The 21,370-nt window shown below is 38.9% G+C and overlaps 6 protein-coding genes across 7 annotated transcripts; 5 read left to right on the forward strand and 1 right to left on the reverse strand.

The window, feature by feature from the left end:
- On the reverse strand, positions 1–2,572 carry LOC119546311 (lysophospholipid acyltransferase 7). 2 transcript variants are annotated; one of them, XM_037852507.1, is made up of 7 exons: positions 2,270–2,572; positions 2,086–2,206; positions 1,834–2,026; positions 1,552–1,703; positions 1,124–1,500; positions 949–957; positions 1–873 (listed from the first exon to the last, which is right to left on the reverse strand). In XM_037852507.1, the coding sequence occupies exons 1-7, from the start codon at positions 2,479–2,481 to the stop codon at positions 459–461; spliced, it is 1,479 nt and encodes a 492-aa protein (XP_037708435.1). In that variant the 5' UTR covers positions 2,482–2,572; the 3' UTR covers positions 1–458. The 2 variants fall into 2 exon arrangements, with proteins under 2 accessions (XP_037708435.1, XP_037708436.1); XM_037852508.1 differs by lacking the exon at positions 949–957 and having other exon boundaries at positions 2,270–2,570.
- A 2,239-nt stretch (positions 2,573–4,811) lies between these two features.
- Positions 4,812–6,222, forward strand: LOC119547075 (phospholipase A1). The gene is made up of 2 exons (XM_037853762.1): positions 4,812–4,943; positions 5,015–6,222. Exons 1-2 carry the CDS (start codon positions 4,898–4,900, stop codon positions 6,151–6,153), a joined length of 1,185 nt encoding a protein of 394 aa, XP_037709690.1. The 5' UTR covers positions 4,812–4,897; the 3' UTR covers positions 6,154–6,222.
- A 364-nt stretch (positions 6,223–6,586) lies between these two features.
- Positions 6,587–7,021, forward strand: LOC119548092 (dynein light chain roadblock-type 2). The gene has a single exon (XM_037855180.1). It carries the CDS (start codon positions 6,666–6,668, stop codon positions 6,957–6,959), a length of 294 nt encoding a protein of 97 aa, XP_037711108.1. The 5' UTR covers positions 6,587–6,665; the 3' UTR covers positions 6,960–7,021.
- Positions 7,022–8,049: 1,028 nt separating this feature from the next.
- On the forward strand, positions 8,050–8,728 carry LOC119547823 (heterogeneous nuclear ribonucleoprotein A3). The gene is made up of 3 exons (XM_037854845.1): positions 8,050–8,215; positions 8,270–8,451; positions 8,519–8,728. The coding sequence occupies exons 1-3, from the start codon at positions 8,165–8,167 to the stop codon at positions 8,637–8,639; spliced, it is 354 nt and encodes a 117-aa protein (XP_037710773.1). The 5' UTR covers positions 8,050–8,164; the 3' UTR covers positions 8,640–8,728.
- Positions 8,729–9,341: 613 nt separating this feature from the next.
- LOC119548846 lies at positions 9,342–9,827 on the forward strand. The gene is made up of 3 exons (XM_037856467.1): positions 9,342–9,455; positions 9,516–9,643; positions 9,704–9,827. Exons 1-3 carry the CDS (start codon positions 9,364–9,366, stop codon positions 9,817–9,819), a joined length of 336 nt encoding a protein of 111 aa, XP_037712395.1. The 5' UTR covers positions 9,342–9,363; the 3' UTR covers positions 9,820–9,827.
- Positions 9,828–11,364: 1,537 nt separating this feature from the next.
- LOC119548103 lies at positions 11,365–12,164 on the forward strand. The gene is made up of 4 exons (XM_037855193.1): positions 11,365–11,555; positions 11,613–11,863; positions 11,922–11,986; positions 12,056–12,164. Exons 1-4 carry the CDS (start codon positions 11,478–11,480, stop codon positions 12,100–12,102), a joined length of 441 nt encoding a protein of 146 aa, XP_037711121.1. The 5' UTR covers positions 11,365–11,477; the 3' UTR covers positions 12,103–12,164.
- Positions 12,165–21,370: the final 9,206 nt, after the last annotated feature.

Raw genomic sequence — 21,370 nt, forward strand, 5'->3', positions numbered from 1 at the left:
TACAAAAAGAATAATTTATGTATTTTTTTGGGAATATATAATATGTAGATAGTATTTTAATTTGGAATTGAGTGATCGTAGCAGGATTTAATATTTATACATTTTTCGTTTATATTTCTTTGGTTAAAATATATATGTATAATTATCTTTCTCAGTAACTTTTTGATGCCTAAATCTAATTATTATTCATATTCATAATATCATCACCTTCTCCAGAAGAAGTTTGGATGGAAGCCGGTAGAAGGCGTAACAAGACCACTTTTGTACATACTTAAGTTGGTGAATAAAATCGAGAATAACTTCTCTAAGAAAATATCGTTGATAATGATGATTTACAATAGGAGAACTGAAGAACATATACATTTCCTTCCGATAGAATATGTAGTGGAAAACTTTTAAAAAGTTTTCCATGAATTGATCTGCCAATTAGGGATATTGGTGGCTACGTAATTGACAAACTACTGCGCCTTTTCCTTCTCCACTGCGGCAGAAATTCCATCTCCGGCAGCTGCTTTCTCCGCCGCACGATTCTTTCTACGTTCGGCGGCCTTTTTCTGACTGGTCAGGTATAATCCCAACGCAATCATTGCCGCCCAGCTAATGTATCCAATGTGATAGACCGAGCTATAGTAACGCCAGATCTTGCCAAACGAGGAGAGCAGGAAGGCCTCGCCCAAGTAACTGAAGGCGAACCACTTGAAGATCCAGAAGATGACGTCGATTATACGACGGTTAGTGCCGATGGCATTTTTGCGCACCAGCTTATCCCACATATCCTCCAGGGCAACGTAGAAGGGTGCACCCATGATGCAGAAGTAGTGCCCCGGCCGGAATCCGTGCCAGTAGGCGGAGCACAGCAAAGTGGCGCCAGTCCTAGGAAGATATCAAAAACAAGTTAGTAAGGGAAACGCTGATAAAACACATTCTAGGAGTAACTACTAGGCATACCTGCCAACCCTGCGATCAGTAGCAAAGGGAAAGAACAACAACAATAGGAGTAATACGAGAAGCAAGCAATAAAACAACTAAATCTACGACTCTATGAAATTAGTTAATGAGAAACTTGAACTTGGAGTAATCCTCCAATTTAACTTTATAGCATCTTACTACATTAAAATCGCACCTGTATTTCTTGCTTGGGAAGAGTTTGTACACGTTGACAGCCAACCAGTATTGGACACACACATTCCAGTGCTTCATGCCCTCGCGGAAGGTCCAACAGCGCTCCACCTCCAGAACTCTCGTGTTGACAATCGTGGAGAAGTTGTAAGTATGCTTCTCTGCGTCGCGCTTTAGGTGCTGGTAGCGCTTCCGTGGTCCCTCGCCATTAGTGGGATCCGACTCATCCGGATAGGCTCCGAAGCCGGCCATCGTGCAGACACATTCGCTCAGGGTCAGTCCGGTGTAGATGCGGGCACGGAAAGTGAAGAACGTGGGCCATACATAAAGCAGGCGGTAGACAAAGGAGCGATCGTTGAAGAACTCATCAGTCAGCGCATACTATAAGATAAATCAAATGAGTAAGGATTCTAGGGTGCTTTAAGTACTCACATCTAGTGGCCAGATGTAGTTTGTGGCCAGGTATAGTGCACAGTAAAAGACTGCATGCTTAAGCTTCTCCAAAGTGGCCTCAACACTGGGAGCATAGGTCTTAAAGGGCATCTCAAAGTAGTCTCTGTACGTACGATACCGATAATAGGGACCTGCAATCAATAAACATGAGTGCATCCGTTTAAAATTAGTAATGTATGAGTAATGCTTTACAATCAGCAATTGATTTGGACTTTGATATCTAGGTCTACAAATCTAGTTAGAACCAAGCCCGATCTTAACCTGTAAGAACTCCGATGTAGTTAAAGCTGTAGTGCAGGATCTCGGCGGCACTCAGGGTCTGCAGCTCCTCGTCGTAGTCGGTGATTTCGACGAGACTCTCCTGGTTCACATCCCGCTGGTCGTTCTTCTTCTGCTCATCGCGTGCCTGCAGGCGTTTCCAGGCGGCTGTCTTCTCGAAGGCAATACCCGAAACCTGCCAATGAAGGGGCTATCAGCAAAGTAACTTAAATGATAGATGGTTATGCAACCCACCTTCAGGGTGAGCAACATTTGGATCATGTTGGTGTGACCGGGAATGCCTAGGTAGAAGTCGAACATGCGGAAGAACACCAGGTAGCCAAACATGACCACGAAGGTGACCAGGTGGCCTTTGCTGGAGGAGGGCAAATCATGGATTATCAGTGGGTCCCAGAGGCTGGTGATGCCACCCACTCACCTTGGATGCACCAGGAGCACGGCACAGGTGCCCAGGGCCAGGGAAACAAAGCAATGCAGGCTGTGGAGCCCCGAGACGATCACAACCACAATAATGCCCAGTGCGGTGGACACCAGCTTCCGCTGGCCCTCGTCCGAGATCTTCCTCGCATAGCTCCCGGCGCCGATGCAGGCCAGCAGGCAGATCACGTAGATCACGTCGTCGAAACTCATCGTGCTGTGGACACAACGCCTTTGCTTCTAATCCCCGCTATGCTATGCTATTGATTTATATTATGTTATTTTATTATTATAATTTCTGCAGTGTTACCAGATGATGAACCGCTTTTTTGCCCAATACTCTGCGGCGATGTATTTTTGCCGCCAGATTTGAACGAGTTATAAACGTGTAAGTTTACAGATCCGTTTACTAGTCTTTTTTTTGAATCTTCATTAAAAAACGCTGGAGCTTTTCATTTTGGAAACTATTTTAGTTCTAAATACTAAACTTTTAGAAGAATTATCTCATAACGCGGTTGTGATTGTATAATAAAAGGGTAAGATGAGTGGGCAGGGAATTGTAAATCAAATTTTGGGTGTTCTCTAAGCCAGGAATTGGAAAAAACTAAAAATATCTGTAGCAAGTAGTAAGATTGATGAAAGATTCATGTTTCCCGCCAAAAAATCGATATCTTATCTGCTATCTGAGGAGGGTGTATTTGCTAAGTGTGGTGGGTGTCCCAACGAACCACTAGTCCACAAAAGCTGGCAGACATGAAACAATAAAGCCTTCTGTTATTTTTAAACGTAGTCCAAAAAACAATTTTACTATAATTTAAAATTTCCTCTGCGATTAATTAAAATTAGTTAAATTAATGGCAAATTGAGAACTAAGAATTGTCGATCAATTGTATGTTGCTCTAAATCGGAGGTGTTATATGTATGAACTAACTTGCTGAGGTTGATTAAAAGATGAAACTTAAAATACAAATTATTTTTAGTTATTTTATTATATTTAATTTATATTTAATATTTATAAGGTATACGGTTTTTTAAAAGAAGATAACAAAGAACTTACCTAAGCCCCTTATCTTTTCCTATGGTAACGAGGAACGTCCCATATGATTGCGGGAAAAATCAAACATTTTCTTGGACAATAGAAATAGTTATTCACAAGAGTTTCCCACAATTCATATTGTCCTCATACGATTCATATAAAATGCTTGGAAAATAGTTATACTTCACACAATTAGACAGCTTTGAATCAGAGATACATACTATACAAAACCAATAAGATGTTATTTGGATTAAGCATTCGAGGCTTATTTACATTATATTTCATATTTATATTTATTATTTATTTGGTATATTATTATACAACATAGCATAGAAGCGACTTTCTTGCCCTAATGTTATGTGGAAAGTCCCATGATAGTGCGGGAAAAATCGAATAATTTCTTGGCCAATAAGAATAATTATTTGCAAGAGTTTCCCACACTACCTATATTGTCTCCATTAAATTCATATACTGCTTGGAAAATTGTATTGCAATGACTTCCTCACAAAACTCCAAACACGTCAATTGGCATTTAATAAATATCAAAGCAATAACGTTTTGCAAATGATATTTCCCAACGCACGCCACAAAAGTCAATTAGATGAACCACCCATTTGATTTCAATTCAAGTCTCTGATAATGAGATTCCATAATCGGTTGTAAACGCCCAGCTGATAATTGTGATCGAGTTTAGCTAAAGCGTTTGCCCACTTTTTGCGGCTTTCATGAGTGAGCGCCTAGAATTTCCCATGTCTATAGTGTCTGTCCTAACTCGGTCTAGTGCTACGTCATAGAGCGCATGTAGAACCGGTAATTCGCACTCAACACGTTTCAGTGGGAAGAAACGCGTGCCTCTATAGAAAAGGCGGGCAATGCCTCACATCAGCTGGACTTACTATGATCAGGGGCTGATTTCAGAAGGGGTTTCTTATATCCGGCTTTATAATATAAAGCCAGGGTTCATTTACCGATCTTTTGTACTTTTTAAGATAAGGAAGATCATGATGGGTTAATTTCAAAGGAAAAACTTTCAAAATATATCATGTTATTTAATATGTTGAATTGAATATTATGTTATTGTATTAAATTACGACACTTTTAATTCAATATTTTTACTATGCCATTGTTTTTTTCTGTGTAGCTTTAGTACTTTAGGACATATTAAACTTAAATAAATTATATTATAACTTTTAGAAATTGTATATATTCCATTCTATAATTGTATAGCTATAGTCATCATACATTTTATTAAAGGTAAAGAGTAAGTTTATATTAGATTTGACCACTTTAGAGTCGTTGGAGACTAGTTTTTCTTAAAACAACCTCCCCCTTTTAACTCCACCACTGATTTGAGCGGGCTAATCGCTTCATCAGTGCGATTTATTCGCAAGTCTCTACGAGGTATGACGTGCTGATCCGATCCCGTCTGGGGAGTTGATCTATCAAAACCCAGAATGCATCGCCCTATAAATAGGCTCGCTCAGTCGGCAACATATAAAACCAGCCAGCCCGATCGAACAGATCAACAGAGTGCATTAGCAGGTGGAATCGATAGCTTCTCTAGTTGCAGCTGATCCAATAAATCGACACATAATGTGGACTAAAATATTTGCAGTTTTGCTGTTGGTGGCAGCATTAGGTGAGTCCACTTGAATTGGTTTGCAAAACATGGAATATTATATTAATGCAAGCATAATTACCTGCAATTAGCTCAAGGCAAGCCCAGTGGCAATGGAAATGGAGTCGAGGGCGACTACGATGATGAGATGAGCGAGTTCATGGATGCCCTGCCGAACCTCGATGATACCCCCCTCGGATTGGGACAGAGATCGGATATCTCGACGGAACCGGAGGTGGATGATATTCTGGCCAATCTTGATGATGAGTACGAGGGAGCTGAGCACTGCGAGTGGAATCAATGTGATAAGGATCTTAAAGAGTCACGGGGCATTGGAAAGTTTTTGGATTTTTCCTTTGTCAAAAAGATAGCCAGCAATCTGAATCCCTTCGCCAGCAAGAAGCTTCGCATGCAGTTCTACCTCTTTAAGAGGGAGTTCCCCGAATGCGGCCGGGAACTGGATTTCTCGAACGAACGCAAGTGGAGACACTCTGGCTTCAATGCCTCCCTGCCCACCAGATTGATGATCCACGGCTGGATGAGTCAGTCGCGGGGTTCCTTCAATAGGGATGTGAAGAACGCCTATCTGAAGAAGGGGGAGTACAATGTGATCGTGGCCGATTGGAGCGTCAGTTCGGCGAATATCAACTACTTTTCGGTGGTCAATCTAATCGAGACCTTTGGCGCCCAGTTGGCCCAGTTCACCAGGGAGCTGAATCGTCAGTTTGGAGCCGACTTCGATAGCATGTACCTGATTGGTCACTCTTTGGGTGCCCAGATTGCCGGATCGGCGGGAAAGCGACTTAAGCCGGATCAGGTCAATACCATTTTCGCTCTGGATCCCGCGGGTCCAAAGTTTCGTCATCGCAGCGCTGAATTCCGGATTGATCCCACCGATGCCAAGTTTGTGGAGTCCATGCATACTAGTGCCAACTTTGGATTCCGCAGGCCTACAGGTAGTGCCACCTTCTATCCCAACTATGGAGCCTACCAGAGGAGCTGCTACTACCTGGGCTGCTCCCACATTCGATCGTATCAGATGTTCGCCGAGTCCATTAATTCCCCACTGGGATTCTGGGGAACCCCCTGCACTCGGGACAATGGAAGGTGGCAGTGTGATCAGAGCAAGCGACAGACCATCCAAATGGCTGGAGAGCCGTCGGTTCACAAGGAGGGAATATTCTACGTGAAAACCTCATCCAGCGATCCCTTTGCTCTGGGAAAGCAGTAGAACTGGGTTAGGTTTTAAATCTAAAGTTATTATATTCTAGTTTTAGGCGCCTTGAATGTGATTTAACTATACCAAATAATAATAAAAACTATAATATTTTATCTTAATGATCTTTAATGTTGTATTTTTGAATCTATGTTAAAATAAATCTATCTTAATAAGTAAAAAAAGGTGTACCTGTCAATTCTTTTTAATTTAAATATTTTAGACTAATTAAAAATGGAAAGAAATAAATTAGGGAAACTTATCGAAATCACTATAATTTTAACTAAGAAAAGCTCCAGTAAAAATAAAAGTTTCAAGCAGAATATAGGTTTAAATACTTCACATTTAATTAATTTATTTAGTCCAGCTTACCATGAAGATAAAATAAATTCCAAATTAAAGGGCTTTAAAACATAGTGTGCTGCTTATAAACTTTCACATCCCTAGCATCTACCACATCAATACCAGCATTATATTAAAATCAATTTAAAACTTGTAAACTACAGTTACTTTAACTTTTCGACAAGATGTCGGCCGAAATTGAGGAATTACTGAAGCGTTACCAGAACTATCCAAATGTTGCTGGCGTTATTATTTTGGACCCGTTCGCCATACCCATCAAGACGACCATGGAATACACCTTGACTGTCCATTACGCGGCCCTGATTAGCACGTTGACCTACAAGGCGGCCAAAATGGTCTCCAATTTGGATGCGAGCAACGAGCTGATGACCATACGCCTGCGCACCAAGGTCCACGAGGTGATAGTGCTGCCCTCTGAGAACTACATCATCATTGTGGTCCAGAACCCGGGCACTTGATTGCCATTCTCATGCTAACCAAACCATGTACAGTCCAATAAACCATATATTTACCGTGTTTTACCGATTGCAATTGCCTTTATCTAGTTTTAATTAAAGTCGCAAAGTGTCTGGGCCAATGGCGCATCTTTGGCGATGTGAAATATGCGAGTTGGCGATGGCTTGGCGTTAATTGCTGCAGATAAATACACGCCGCGTCGCCATAATTACGACAGACAGATTACGGGCCGCACTTAATTGTCCGCCGTAAAGTGTGTTTGCCTTGCCTGCCCGGTATCTCTAATCCTTCCAGAGAAGAAGCCAGTTCCAATCCAATCCCCCAGCCTTGGAGAAAAGGGGCTACGGATCCTGCTCCTTCTCGATTTTAATTATTCGGCGACGTTCGCGTTCCCAGTCGTTTGCATATTCATTGGTTCTGCTTGCGAAGGCATCGCTTTGATTTCCATTATGGCGATTTTACAGATTTTTTCCGCCTCAGACTGCAGAAACTTTGCCTGCAATGTGCTGGGTTGGCCATGGCCAGATAAGCTATCCGAATCGGTTATAAAAATGGCCAAGTTAAGAGGTAAACGGTTCCAAAGTGATTTAAATATTATGACTCTTTTTCTTGGAGGGGGTTGGAAGTAGCATTTAATTTTATTAGCACGAGGAGGCGCGATCAAGGATATAAATAAGCTTGTATTTGGCTTGTACTTCGTTTTGTAAAATATTGATTATTATAAAAAATACTTTTTTCTTTTAAATGATGCCCTAAATAAAAAAAATAAAAATAAATAAAAAATATTCTTAAATTAAGATAAGGCGTTCCTTAATCAAGACAACTTTTTCTTGATTTCAGTTTTTTTGGTCTAGAATGGGTTTTTTATTTATTTATATATTTATTTTATTATCCTTTCTTATTTAAGAACATTTTCTTGCTTTAAGAAAGTTTTTTTTATGTGTAGTGTAGAATACTTATAATAATACAAAAATGAACCGTAATGGAAACAACAAATATTTTTTATCCAAATTATCTCATCGCCCTATCCATGACAAAATGTGACATTTTCCTTTTCCGACCTGGCCAGCATTCTGTAAATATATTTCATTTTCATTTCAGGTTTCGGACTGTAAAGATCTCTAAAAAACCAAAAAAAAAACAAAATTATTTTATATAAATTTCCAAAATTTACTAAGTTTAATTTTTCTTCGAAAAACTATAAGTAATGGAGTACGGAAACGGTATGCAATATGAGGGTTTTGGCCAAGGCGGTGAAGTAAGTGTAAAACGAATTTCTCTGTTACGCCCAAAAACATTTTTATGACCACAGGGCTATGAAATGAACTACGACCAGATGGGCCGTGGCCAGGGATATAGCCAACAGCCCAGTGGCTATGGACAGGAGTCGAGGAACTACCAAAGTGGATCCGCTGCCCTTGGAGGTCCTGGATACCGCAGTCCTCTGCGATACAATAAAATTCTTCGTGAGATGAACTCCCGCAACGGACTTTAGTAAGTGGATCTGCTGTATATATATTTCCGGAATTTATTTAGTCTGATGATGCCCTTTTCCCTATAGTTCTCCAATGGAGCAGCAACGGGGCGGTGGCCAGGGAGATTACTATAATACCTTACCCGGCCTTGGAGGCGCCGAGGGTCAGGCCTACCAATCTCGCAACAATGGAAACTCTTACTTCTGAAAATCGTTGTGCCCATGCAGTTTGTAGAAGTTATGGCTTGCGTTTTGACGTGTCGCTCACTTGAAATAAAATTGTAAACGAAATATTTATGACTTGCTTTTCATTTTAAGCCTTTGGGTTTGGTATGAAACCTCTGTTGCCTTTAAATATTGCCTTAATAAATCTTATTGCGTTATGGAATGGCTATTTGCATGATCCCTAACCTTCTAAAGCAAGATATTTTCGTTTTGTTTGGCTTGGGAATACCTAGATTCTTAATGACTACCTTCATCAGTGAATTGTACTGCTTATAGGGTCTTCCCACACAGATCCATCCACCATCTACCATCCGTTGAACGGATGGTCCATAAGGTTTTGCCGTTCCGAAAATTTCCCAGTTAGTTCCCCATCCAAATTTAACGGACTACTTTATGCGATAGTTAGGCGATAATTTTGGGTGGAAACCCTAAACTCTTCTTCTTGAAAGTGGAAAGTGAAACATTTATTACGAAAACGTAAACAATGATGACGGAAACTTTTGAAAATGGAAGGCGGCGAAGCAATAGGTATGAACATATGCTCTTTATTTTTGTAATAATTCATTGATTTAAAATTTACAGTCAATAATACGCGAACTGCCGGTGGCAAACTGAGGTGGACTAAGCAGATGGAGGTCCTGCTCATCGGCATTTGGCAGGAGAACATCGAGGAGTTGCCCGGAGCCAGAAAAAATGTCCATATATACATGGAGATGGCCCAGACCCTAATGGAAGCGGTGTTTGATGTGCCCTACAAGGACGTCCGAACGAAAATAGAGAACCTGTCCAAAAAGTACAGGTAACTTATATGCGCGCAACAACATATTGGAAATCCACTCAACTATACTTTTCCTTGCAGGCAGGAAAAATATAAAATGGGGCCAAGCGGTGGCGCTCCTTCCTCATGGCAGCATTATGAGTTGGTCCACTCGTTTTTAGGCGCATACCGCATCCACAACATGGAGCAGAACACCTTGGAGAACGAGAGTATGTCCCCACACTTATATTTTTGGTTTAAAATTATCTAAAAAAAATTATTTATTGCAGATACTAGGGAATACTTTGTGGAGCTCTTGGACCCAGATGACAGGGAAGCCTCTACCTGCAGCGGCAGTCAACGCTCAGGCAGCACTGCGCCCCCTGCGCGCAAAGGTGGACCATAAGTCGGAGCTTGTGGAGATAGCTCGAGAAAGACTGGAGGAGCAGAGAGCGCAGACAGAAATATTGTCGAGGATGGCAGACAGCCAGGCAAAATTCCAATCTGATTTGTTGGAGCTGTTAAGAAAATCAACGAATTCCTAATAAATTTATAATTTATAATAAAAAGACCAAAATGAAATGTGATATTATAGTTAAATAAAAAATCAAACAGATTTATATTTTATGAACTTTATTTGTTACATTTAGACAATATTGGGAAATAGCTGCTCTTATTTTTTCTGCAGGTTGGCAAAAATTTGCAGACAAAACGAAAAGGTCCTCTTCTCCATACGAAAGCTCTCTTTGAAGAACTCGTCGTTGTTTTCCGGTATATCCTTCTCCCAAAATGTCCCGTATCGCTTCTGTTTAATATAATTCGCACTCTTTAATCGTATTTTTAATACATTTTAAGAGCACGTACCAGCATCCACACACTCCGTGGCATTTGCTCTTTTGCAGAAAAAATGCTTTCGTACAGATCCAATTCGTCTACATTCCACTCCTCTGAATTGGCTGCCAATAAAAGCTGGTTCAACTTAAGATTTTGCTGTTGTACAACAGCCAAAATAATTGGTAAATTGTTCATTTTGGTCTGGCAAAATACACTTTAACAATTTTTGCTAGTGTTTTTATTAGGCACAGCTGAACTGACAGCTGTTGTCGGATGGTAGATGGCGGATGTGCCCTGTGGGAATCGGAGTTTCACATTTGTCAAAAATCCCAACCGTTTCTAACGAATGGACTGTATGGGAAGGGGGTATTAGGAAATAAAAGATACACGAAAGCCCTCTAAAGCTAGATGATTTTTTAATTTTTTAAATATTTACCCTTGTCGGTTGACAAAAAGAAATTTAACAAAAAGTTAGATTATTTTTTTTTACGTTGAGTACAAGGGTATGTAAAACTCATCGGAAAGACTAACAGTCAGAAGAAAGCGTTTCCGACCCCATAAAGTATATGTATTTGTTCTTGATCGGGTTCACTAGCCAAGTCCATTTAGCCATATCCTTATCCATATCGCGGAAACTCTAAAAGCTAGAAAGTTGGGTCTTGGCATGCAAATTTATAAGGTTCTTGCGCAGCCCAAGTTTAATTCAGCAGGGTGCCATGCCCACTCTAATGCCCATAACTCTAAAACCTATCCAGCTCTCACATTTTTAAAGATTTTTTCAAAGTAGGATAGGATTTTGTTTTGATTAACAATATATGTTTTCATGGCAAATATTCAAATCGGACTATCCGTTAAAAAGATATAAGCAAATAAAGGAATATACGCTAGGTGGAGCTGTTGCGGGGTGTGCAATATTAGGAACAGTCGCTTTCCTGCTTGCATATCTTCATCTCCCTCGCACTCCCCTTAGCTGAGTATCGGGTATCTAATAGTCGAGCATGTCCACCATAGCCTTCGTTATTGTTGGTTTTGTTTTCTAATCGGTTTCCTCATGGAAATAATGTGTTAACTTCATTTTTTTCAAATCTAGTAACATTTTCTTATTTGGTTTTTCGGAAATGACTTTGGCTCATTCGATTTAAACCTTCTAACTTATACAACCAGAAAAATTTTAAAAAATTTAGAAAAATTTGTACTAAATTGTATTGTTAAGAAATTCTATACCAAACCATGGATATTGACTTTTCCACGTATGCTCAGCTCTCAGGCTTTTCCTATATGCCCACTCCCGAGGAATACTACCCGGAGGTAAGTACTATAAATGTTTTTCTATAAGTTATGTGACAGATTTTTTGAAATACTTAGATGAGGGGCGGAATGCAGCAACAGCAGTGCGGCGATTTTGAGCAGGGATCCAGACAGATGACCAATCATCAGCCTCCTCCAGCACCTGTCCAAAATCGGTACCATCAGAGGACTACTATGGACATGTCCGATGGCTTTAAGGCCGATCCCTATCTTCCAGTTCGCCATCAATGCACCAGTGCCTCTTCATATCGCTGCATGATGCGGGAACAAAAACGAGCCAAGGAAATGATGTCCCGCAACGGGCTATAGTAAGTTAAGACCCTATATCATTTTTGGGAAAAATATTATAATGGTTATTATTTTTAGTTCACCCAATGAAGCCTCTGCGCGTTACAGTGGCGGAGATGCCAATTACTATTCAAATTATGCAGGTGAGTTATAGGTATATTTTTTAAGGTCTTGAGAAGTCAACAAGGTTTTACTTTTCTTTTATTTTGCAGAGAGCAATGGGCGAATGGAACCAAGCGGTAGAAATTCTTATTGGTGAATAATATTATTATTTGGAGTTGTAACATATAAAAGTTTGTAATAAATTGTGGCAAAGAACAAGTTTTGATTGGTGAAATTTTTGTTATATCATGTGATTTTCAATTTAGAAAATTGAAAGTACTTATAGGTACTCCTATTATATTACGAGATTTTCAATATAAAAACTTCAAAAAGGGGAGTACTCATCCTGTTCATATTTGAAGACTGCTAAATGTACATGCATAACATTGGATTACGTATTATAATTACCTATAGGTATTCCTATTATATCATGTGACTTTCAAAATAAAAATTTCAAAACCAAAGTACTCATCCTGTACATATTTAAGGACTGCTAAATGTTTAGATAAATGAGCGAAGCAGAACAGTTGACACAGCTTGAGGGTAATTAACGTGTGTTTTATGACCGTTTGCCACTGCATGGAACCCACACGCAACCGTCAACCCATCCCGATCCGCCCACCACATCCACATCATACACCCTGTTGTCAGGGGAGGAATAGGAATCTGGATGGGTGGGTGGCTGGATGGTCGGTTGGCTCAAGTCGCCCAAACCAAACAGAATGCAATGAAGGATTAAAATAAGAAAGATGTGCAAATAAAATATTTTACAAAGCGGACAACGAGGACAACTTTTGTGTCCTGGGTGGGGAGTTCAAAGTGGGTGGATGTGGGTACGGATGGGTCCGAAATGCGAACGGAACATGTCGATGTGGAGTGGGATTGGTACTGGAACTCAGACAGAGACGGACTGGGGACTGAGATGGGGACTACGACCAACAATGGCAACCAATGGCAGACTGAAGCTCCAACCAGAACTTGCACCACTCGGGGATCGTGGGTAGAATGGTAGAATGGGAATGGGGGTCCTAGGAGGGGTTGGCACTGCATGCTAGCATTGTCAAAATAAATCAATCGGTTTTATGTTGTTTTCTGGAATTTCGGTTTTGTTGCTTTGTGTGTTATTTTGTTGCCCACCGCCGTCGACATCAGGATGCCCCGGTGTGGAACAGTTGCAGAAGCTGCAGGACCAAGAACAACAGTTCCAGCTCCAGCTTGCGGTGGCATAAATCAGTTGGCCGTTGGACCCATTTATGAAAGGATAAACCAGGCGCACACACACAGACATGGGATACCCCAGCTCATAAAAATGCATAAGTTACAAAAATTGTATAAATAAAAATACAAATTTTTAACTGGCGCCCCCCAGCTCAGACTCGGTTAGAAATTTCTGATTTATCTCGAAAGGAATTAAGATGTCTCAAAAGTTCCAGCGGGCCACATTAAAACATCAGCCAAGGAGAGATCCCCAAAATGGGTTGTTTGGGGGGTTTCTAATGAAATGGAATGGGTAAGGTAAACCCAACGCCTCTCGAATTCCTTCTATCAGCACCTCATAATCGTTCACACTTCCTCTGCCGGCAACTTTGGCTTTGTGGCTGATGGCGATGAGGAGTGGGCAGAAAGGGGGCCAGATGGTTTAACGAAACTTTACTGCATCTCTTTGGACGCGTCCAAAGTGATTTCCTTTTAGGATTTTCAAAAACTTTCACCAAAGGTAAGTAAACATCGCCCACACATCCTGCCAGTCCGAATCCTTGGCCATCCATTTGGGTGCCCTGCTCTAATGAAGCACATTCCGCCGGCGCATTTGCCTCGACTCTTTAATCCCTAATAACTTTTAAGCAAGTGACTTTACTACGCACACAAAATGTCCAAATTCATCATCTTTGTGTTGGCATTGAATGTGGGGACAGGCCGGAGTGGTTTGCTGGTCGGTCCTCTGAGCCAGCCCAAGGACTTAGCCTTCATTTCGAGTCCCTCGCTCTTGCAGGATGTCAGTTCATTAGCAAATTGAAAAATTTGGAGCACGGAAGAGCTTAAATAAATCAGAGTAGATCCATTTTATAATTTTCTGGGTACTAGAAAAATAGTTTTAGGTTTTTGTTTTATATTATATTTCAATGTTTTGTTAAAAACAAATGATATTAGACACATATCTTTTAAATGACATTCTCTAAGTATCATTATTTTTCCCACAATAAATGTTTAAACATTTAGAAATCTATCTATGCTACAAATACATAGGTACACAACAGTCTTTATTTATAACTATTATGAAATTTGATAAAAGTAGTAGGTAGTTTCTTTAATAACCAAATTAAAAGTGTTGGAACATAAGCAATTTTAAATAAATCTATACCTATAAGTACACCAAATTTGTAAATATTATTATATTATAATTGTTTATATATTTTTCTAGCCTTATTAATTTTTGCCAGAATTTGCATTAATGCTTATTAATTTAACCATTATTAAGAAGCATTTATACTAACAATTTATTTACAACACTTAGTTAGGAAAATGATTTTTTTTTACCAAAAAACTTTGTGTCCCCAGAGAAATGAATGTTTATGCGTAAAATTAAAACTGCGTGAAAAAAGTGAACCAAAGATGGTCGGCAAAGGCAAGGCAAGTTGGGAAATTGTTTTTAAATTAAGATGGCAATTTTCTCAAGTCCAAAGAAACCACCCAGCAAAAAAATAAAAACCAACAAAGTTGGGGGATGTCAAGAAGGCGGGGTCAACTTATGTTTTTCTTGGCGGTGGAGCGAAATTTGATTATGTTGGCGGTTACACTTCATTCGTCGAGATGTCTTCCCACCACCATTAAATACCTTGACCTCCGCCCATAAACTGTTTCAAGTCCCCCTCTGGAAACTCAAAATGCCAGGAATTTATGCGATCAATTAAATTTTTCAAATGACCGAAGAAAAGTTGTTCCCTGTTTTTAATTTTCATAAATTTTACTTAAAAATTGCGCCTTCTTTGGCATAGTAAATTTGTTCTTATGACTGCTTAATGTGTCAAGTTTTTTTTGTGTACAGTATCTTCGGGAGTTATGAAAATGATAATCAGATTTTATGATGATTAGAAATTAGAAATTTAGAGCCAGCGATGAGAATTTATTGCAAATGAGCAAAAACTTTCGCGGGGAGTGGGAAAAAAAGGGGAGGGGAAAAATGTGTCCAGCGAAAGTAAATCAAATGTAAATCATCGACAGGCGAAAAAGAAGAGCCGGACAAACTTTCATCTTTGGCGGAGCCAAAAATGAAATACAACACATTTTCGGGGGCAAACCTTTACAACTAAATGCGGATAATCTGTAAGTTTGCCTTTTGCCCAGATTTATGGGAAACTGGGTGGAGTTTTCCCCATATATATTGTTGTTGTGCTTTTTCTTGGGTGCTCTCACTCTGTGTAGTTTTTCCCTCTGGGCGCTTTTCCTTCTCCCCCCGCCATCCCCCTCGTTTTTCCCCCGTCTATCTTTGCCAGCAAGTGAAAAACGCAGCCCGCAACTAAAACATGCGCATTCAATGGGTGAAGCCGCTTTTCCCCCCCCAATTTTCCACCCTTTCCCCCACCCCCCTCTTATGCTGCAATTCATTTCCAGCAGGCGTGTGTGTGTGTGTGTGCGGAGATTTACCGTTTTATACTTGACATTTCCAAAAGTTTAAGTTTTAATTTATGACACCGCCGCTTTCTATACGAGGCGACAAGCTAAATATGAGCGAATGGGGCGTCCTTAAACAGGATATCTAGCCATTGTCGCTGCCTTCCGACTCCTGGCGCTCAAGGAACGGTTCCAGCCCGTCCTCACAATGGCTGGGGAATCCTTGAAAAGCCGTTGTCCAGTTCTTCGGTGTTTTAAATGGGCTAAGAATTAGCCTGTAAGGATACAAAACTCTTAAGAGGAGGCGATTATTTTCAAAGGATAATCTTAAATTTTGTTTAATTCACATTGTGTCACAATTAAAATATTTTAAAGTAGTGTATACTTATAGTATTTAGCTTAAAATTGAAATTGGAAAAATATGATTCGATCTACAAGCCGTTTAAAATTTTAGAAGTATAAGGCTTTTAAATCTAAAATGTTTGGAAAATACCTTTAAGAAGATTCATAATAGCAGGTCTAATAATTTAAATAGAATAACTACGTACCATTATTTTGCAGTAAATAAACCAAAAATATTGGTAGATTTTTAAGCATGTCTGAGAATTTAAAGATATCATTATATGAAATAGTAACAATATTTTATTTTTTTTAAATAACTTCTCACATTTTCTTCAAACTTTGCCAATTGAAATTACAATTTTAAAAAATTTTAATTTGGTTGATAAAATTAAGTTCAAGTTACTAAGTTAAAACTAAGGACAGAACAGTACAAATATTTGGTTTCAATGTTTTTTTTGTTTCTTCGAACATTTTATTTGACATTTAAAATATGGGATTACAAATAATCATTTAGTTTTAAAGCCATTTACCTTAATTTATATAATAATATAATATTATAATAATATTAAAATATATTTTTCTACATTTTCAAACCGTTTCTAATGTTTTTCTCCCTGATAAAAAAACTATATTTACTGTGTAAGTGCCATTAAATTATTAACATTTGCAACTCCCGGTTAAGAAACATTCTCCATCAGGCTGAAATCACCACGGACTTTTCTCATCAAGGATTCGCCATTGGTGAGCATGTAATTTGCATTTGCGAGTCCGCAATGAACTAATAAACACACCGGAACCCGAGTCAACAAATTGTCGACTTGTGCACCGACCCCCAGCAAGATGGAGGTCAGAGGTCGTGCTAAAAAGTGGGAGTAAAAGTGGGATTGGGATTGGTAGTGGGGTGGAGTGTCCGCTGGCATACGGTTAATAGGCACAGCCGCGGCTTCTTGGCTCAAATTGAAAGTTATTCAAGGCAAAAGGTCGGAGACGAGAGCCACTGGGGCCAACCCATGGCGATGGTTTCGTGGATGTGGATGAGGATGAGGTTGAGGATGTGGATGCCACGGATGGCCGTAGTTGGCCTATGGGCCTGCTGGCGGAAATTGTTACACGATGCCAGCCACAACAGCAGCAGTTATTGCCGTGGTTGTTATGGTTTCTTTTTCCCTTCTTTTTTTTATATTATTTTTCCCCGCAAATAAGATTCGAAAAGTTTATGCCGCTGGCTGTCACGAGGCGGTGGAAAATGAAGCCGAAAGGGGATGCCCCCAGCGACCTGCGTGTGATTCGCTTAGAGGAGCAACTGCCCCTGTCCCCCTTCTTGCATATTTAACAAGCGGCCGGAAACGGAAACCGAAATAGCGCAAGTGTTGCTCAGTTTAATCTATTTCCTGCCTGGTCCAGGCCCGATCCCTGCAATCTTTAAATACACAAATTTACAGGCAAAACTTAGCTTAGTTCCAACGAGACAAGAAATTGCCTCCTGCCTGTCCGGCCCTTAAGTAAATTCGTTTAAAACATTTTTTTTCCAACTGCCTCTGTTTTTATATAGAACTTGGAACTTCATTTCGGGCTGCCACTGAATGGCCCATAAAATGTGCGTTTAATACACATAGAAAATTGTCAAAGAAACATTATCCAGAAGCGGAAGTTAGTTTTGTCTTGATATGATTACTTCTTCAACTGATGCTTACAATGATTATGATTAGGCAATAAATACGGTGCAAAGTAGAATATTACTTACAATAAGTTGGGAGTTAAAAAATGCAACCGCATCTGCTCACAGAGAGAAATATCCAAGTACATTGTTCTTGAATTGAGAACATTCGTTCTTACATTACATTTTGATATTAATGTTCTCAATATTAGAACGAAATGGTGAGAAGAGAAAAGTTACATTGCATTTACTTTTGCTAACTTTTTGCTAAGTATACACTACTGACTGGACTAATAGATCATTAATAGAGATAAAGAATGTAAATACCGACAATTTAACATGGTTCGAGCAAAATGAAATCATTTTCAACTTTAAAAGTCTGGTTATAATTTTAAGAACATTTTTAACTCAGCTGAGAACGTCGAATTTTCTCTGTGTTGAAAAAGTCTGAGCTTATGTATCTCGTCCTATCTCGTATTAATAGTAGCGATCAATTTTTATAAGTGATGGTGTAAGAATAATAACTTAGGGCCCGTTTCAACGTCCTCATGGTAAACTAAAAGTAGATAATAGGCCTTACATATGTATAGAAATTTAGAGATTATAACTTATACTTTAATGTCACCTCAAATGTAATATTTTTAAAATAATAATAATAATTTCGATTTTCTGAGATTCTGTGTTAATTATGCAAATACAGTATTTCCGTTTTTCATTTGAGTATATGATTGTATTAATATTATTTAAAGTAAATGTGAAAGATATTATCCAAACCCTTAAGTCCGCTTAAAATTCCTTAAGTTCATCTGTTCATCCAAGAAACTTACGGATCTTTTCCTGATAACAAATTTTCTTTATTTTTTCAGATCGCATATGATATGCCATTTTTTATGTTGCATCGAAGTCTTCCTAGTGGGAAATTCTTTATCTATTGTTCGGCCAAATCACATAGCCCATAATCCTAAACCAACCTCCTTCGAATAGCAGCACACCCACCAACTATTTTATTTGTTTTGTGAATTTTGCGAACGAATGCGAATTTCTGGCGGATGAGAGGAACCCGGGAGTTACCCAAACTCCGGGCTGCGGAGAAGAAGACAAACGCCAAGTGCAAAGCAGGAGCAGCAGCACGAACCAAAGATGAAGTTTATTTTATGACCCTGGAACCCGAGCCAAGAAGGATCTGGAGTCCTTTTGCCAGCCAGACATTGCATCAGCCAAAAAGAGGGCGAAAAGAGTGGGTGGCGTTCCACACGTGTGTGTAATCAAATAATTTACCAAAAATCGAGAAATTATTACGAGTGAATTTTTACAAATTCATTTTCCACTTTTGCCAGCACCCGCCAGCGGAATCTCCCAAACAAACGGCAACAAAAACATTTGGAAAGTTGCTCGCCCTGCATGCAAAGTGGCTGTAGTTGCTCCTCATCCTCATCCCAAATCCCGATCCCTTCCAGCCTGCAGGATGTGTGGATTTTCCGGCATTTTGGCGGCATGCCCCTTTTGTTTATTTCTTTGAGATGCGGCCACGAACAAATGGGCTACGGCCACCCATTCTCCAGTTTTGATTGTGCAAACTACTCTCGACTCCATTCTGCAGTTGCATTCCAAGCCCATCTGGAATGGGATTCAAATTGGGGGTTGGGTTTGGGTTGGTCCAAAGTAGGTGCCTGCTGTTTGAACACGTGTGGGCGACCGAGCCCCCAGGATCGTATCAATTGTGTGTGATGGTCAAAAGTCATTTCAACAGCACTAAATTATTATTATCTTCAAGAAGTTTCACATGCTCGACAATCATCCAAAATACTCGGTCAACATTGCGGTGCGAAGGGGAAAGGGGAATGGGTTCCCATGAACACAGGCCATTGCAGTACAGGATGCTTTCATAAAGGATACTTTGGATTTGTGTAATGGCACGGAATGTTTTGATGCTTGCCCAAAACTTTGTTTGAAAAAAAAGAGTTATGAAAAGGATGTATCCTTTTTAATGTCTGTAAATTGCACAGAAAGTGGGAGATAATATGGATATGAGCATCCAGTTCGCTCAAGGCATAAATATTTTTAATGAAAAGATAAAGACTATAATATTAACTTAAACGATCTCAAAGAGTCCTATCACTTAGTTAATTTAATTCAGTGATCAAAAAAGGCATGATTTTAAACATTTTATTATTTTTGATACTAGGCAAAGTCAAATATTTATAATACTCTTTTATCCGAGAAGTTCTTGCCCAGTTCTAGCAAAAACACCAATCCCTTAAAATATTAACTCAAATAATCTCATTTTTCATAAAATTTGTGAAAGGTGGTATGCATTTTTAGTAAGTAAGCAAAGTCGAATATTTATAAAAGTTCCTTTCCCAAACACTTCGTGTCCATATCCTTAGCATTTAAATATTATTTTCCTGTCAAAAAACCCCCAATCCAAATGCAATATTATTTTTTTTTATAATTAAACAATTCCCCAGATAACATTAATGCAAATGACAATTACTAGACAATTTCACAGTGTGTTTTGCTTAAACCAAAACTACTTCCCGACACTTTTGCCATTTCAATTGCATATTTGCAATTTCCATTAAATCCGAGTGAAAAGCGCACTTGAAGCAATTAGTAAATGCAAAAGAAATCACAAAGCTAAATTGCGTCAAAAAAGGATTCGAAATTGCAAATGTAAAATCTAACTGAAAATGCAACTCGAAACAAAAACACACGCAATTTGCAAATGGAAATTGTTTTTGTGTAGAGTGTGCGGAAAAAGAGAAAAGTCTTTTCTCCGCTTGCGGTTTTTGCCATTCAATTTCTTGACTTTTTCACTCCGGCTAATTTCATCTCTAATGTCATTTAGTTGTTATTAGATCTTTTTTGGGGTTCCCTTTTTTTGTTGCGATATGGCAGCTGACGCTAAGTGCCGCTAATTGAAATTTCGTTTAGAGTTTTAATTGGCCTGGCTTGGTTTTGGGATATTGTCTACAGGAGACTCTTTATCCCTAACCCTTTTTTTGTGATATTTGCTTATTAATATTTTTTGTGCTGGGCAATTAGAAGCAACTGGCTCGGATTTCGATGCAAGTACATTCGATACAAGAGGAGATTACAGCTGCGAAGACTTGACTTCATTTCGGGGATGGTGTACTGAATTTGAATCTGATACATTTTAATTGTCTTTAAATGATTAAATCAAAAGAGTGTATATTTGTTATAACTTTAAAAAAAATCTGGACATGTTTTCCAGAATTAGAGTTAGATAAAAAAGGCAACTTCTGATTCTAAACAAATTTAACCGTTTGAGAAACCTTAAGTTAAAAATGGAACATAAAATTCTTAAGCAGTAGCACTAAATATTAAATAAAGTAAGGGTTTTTCACACAAGTATTTTGAAAGATTCCCAAAAGTTTCCTATGAAAAACTAAATTATATTGAACTCAAAATAATTTCAGACTTTATTCAAGCACTTTTTAATGTGAATTTTATAAACATTTTTAGAATGCTTTGAGTTTTAGCACTTTTATTATAGTAAATCGATTATAGAAAAATGTAAACGAGTTATATTGCACTAATAATATTTTAAATATGATCCATTACAGCTGTAAATTAAAACATATATCACCTATATTGGTCGAGCGCAACTCGCGATCCATAAACGTATTATTTAATTCGTTTTTGTGATATAGTTGGAACACTACCAGAAAATAGCATCATCATTCTTCGAGCTCTTTGGCTGCAAGCTAGTGTTCTTTCTAAGTTTTATTATTGGTAAAATTTATAAAAATTAAAATTAACAATTTTTTTTGGAGTTAATTGTCGACAAGGT

The sequence above is a fragment of the Drosophila subpulchrella genome, chromosome 2L (assembly GCF_014743375.2).
Source record: "Drosophila subpulchrella strain 33 F10 #4 breed RU33 chromosome 2L, RU_Dsub_v1.1 Primary Assembly, whole genome shotgun sequence".
Lineage (NCBI taxonomy): Eukaryota > Metazoa > Arthropoda > Insecta > Diptera > Drosophilidae > Drosophila > Drosophila subpulchrella.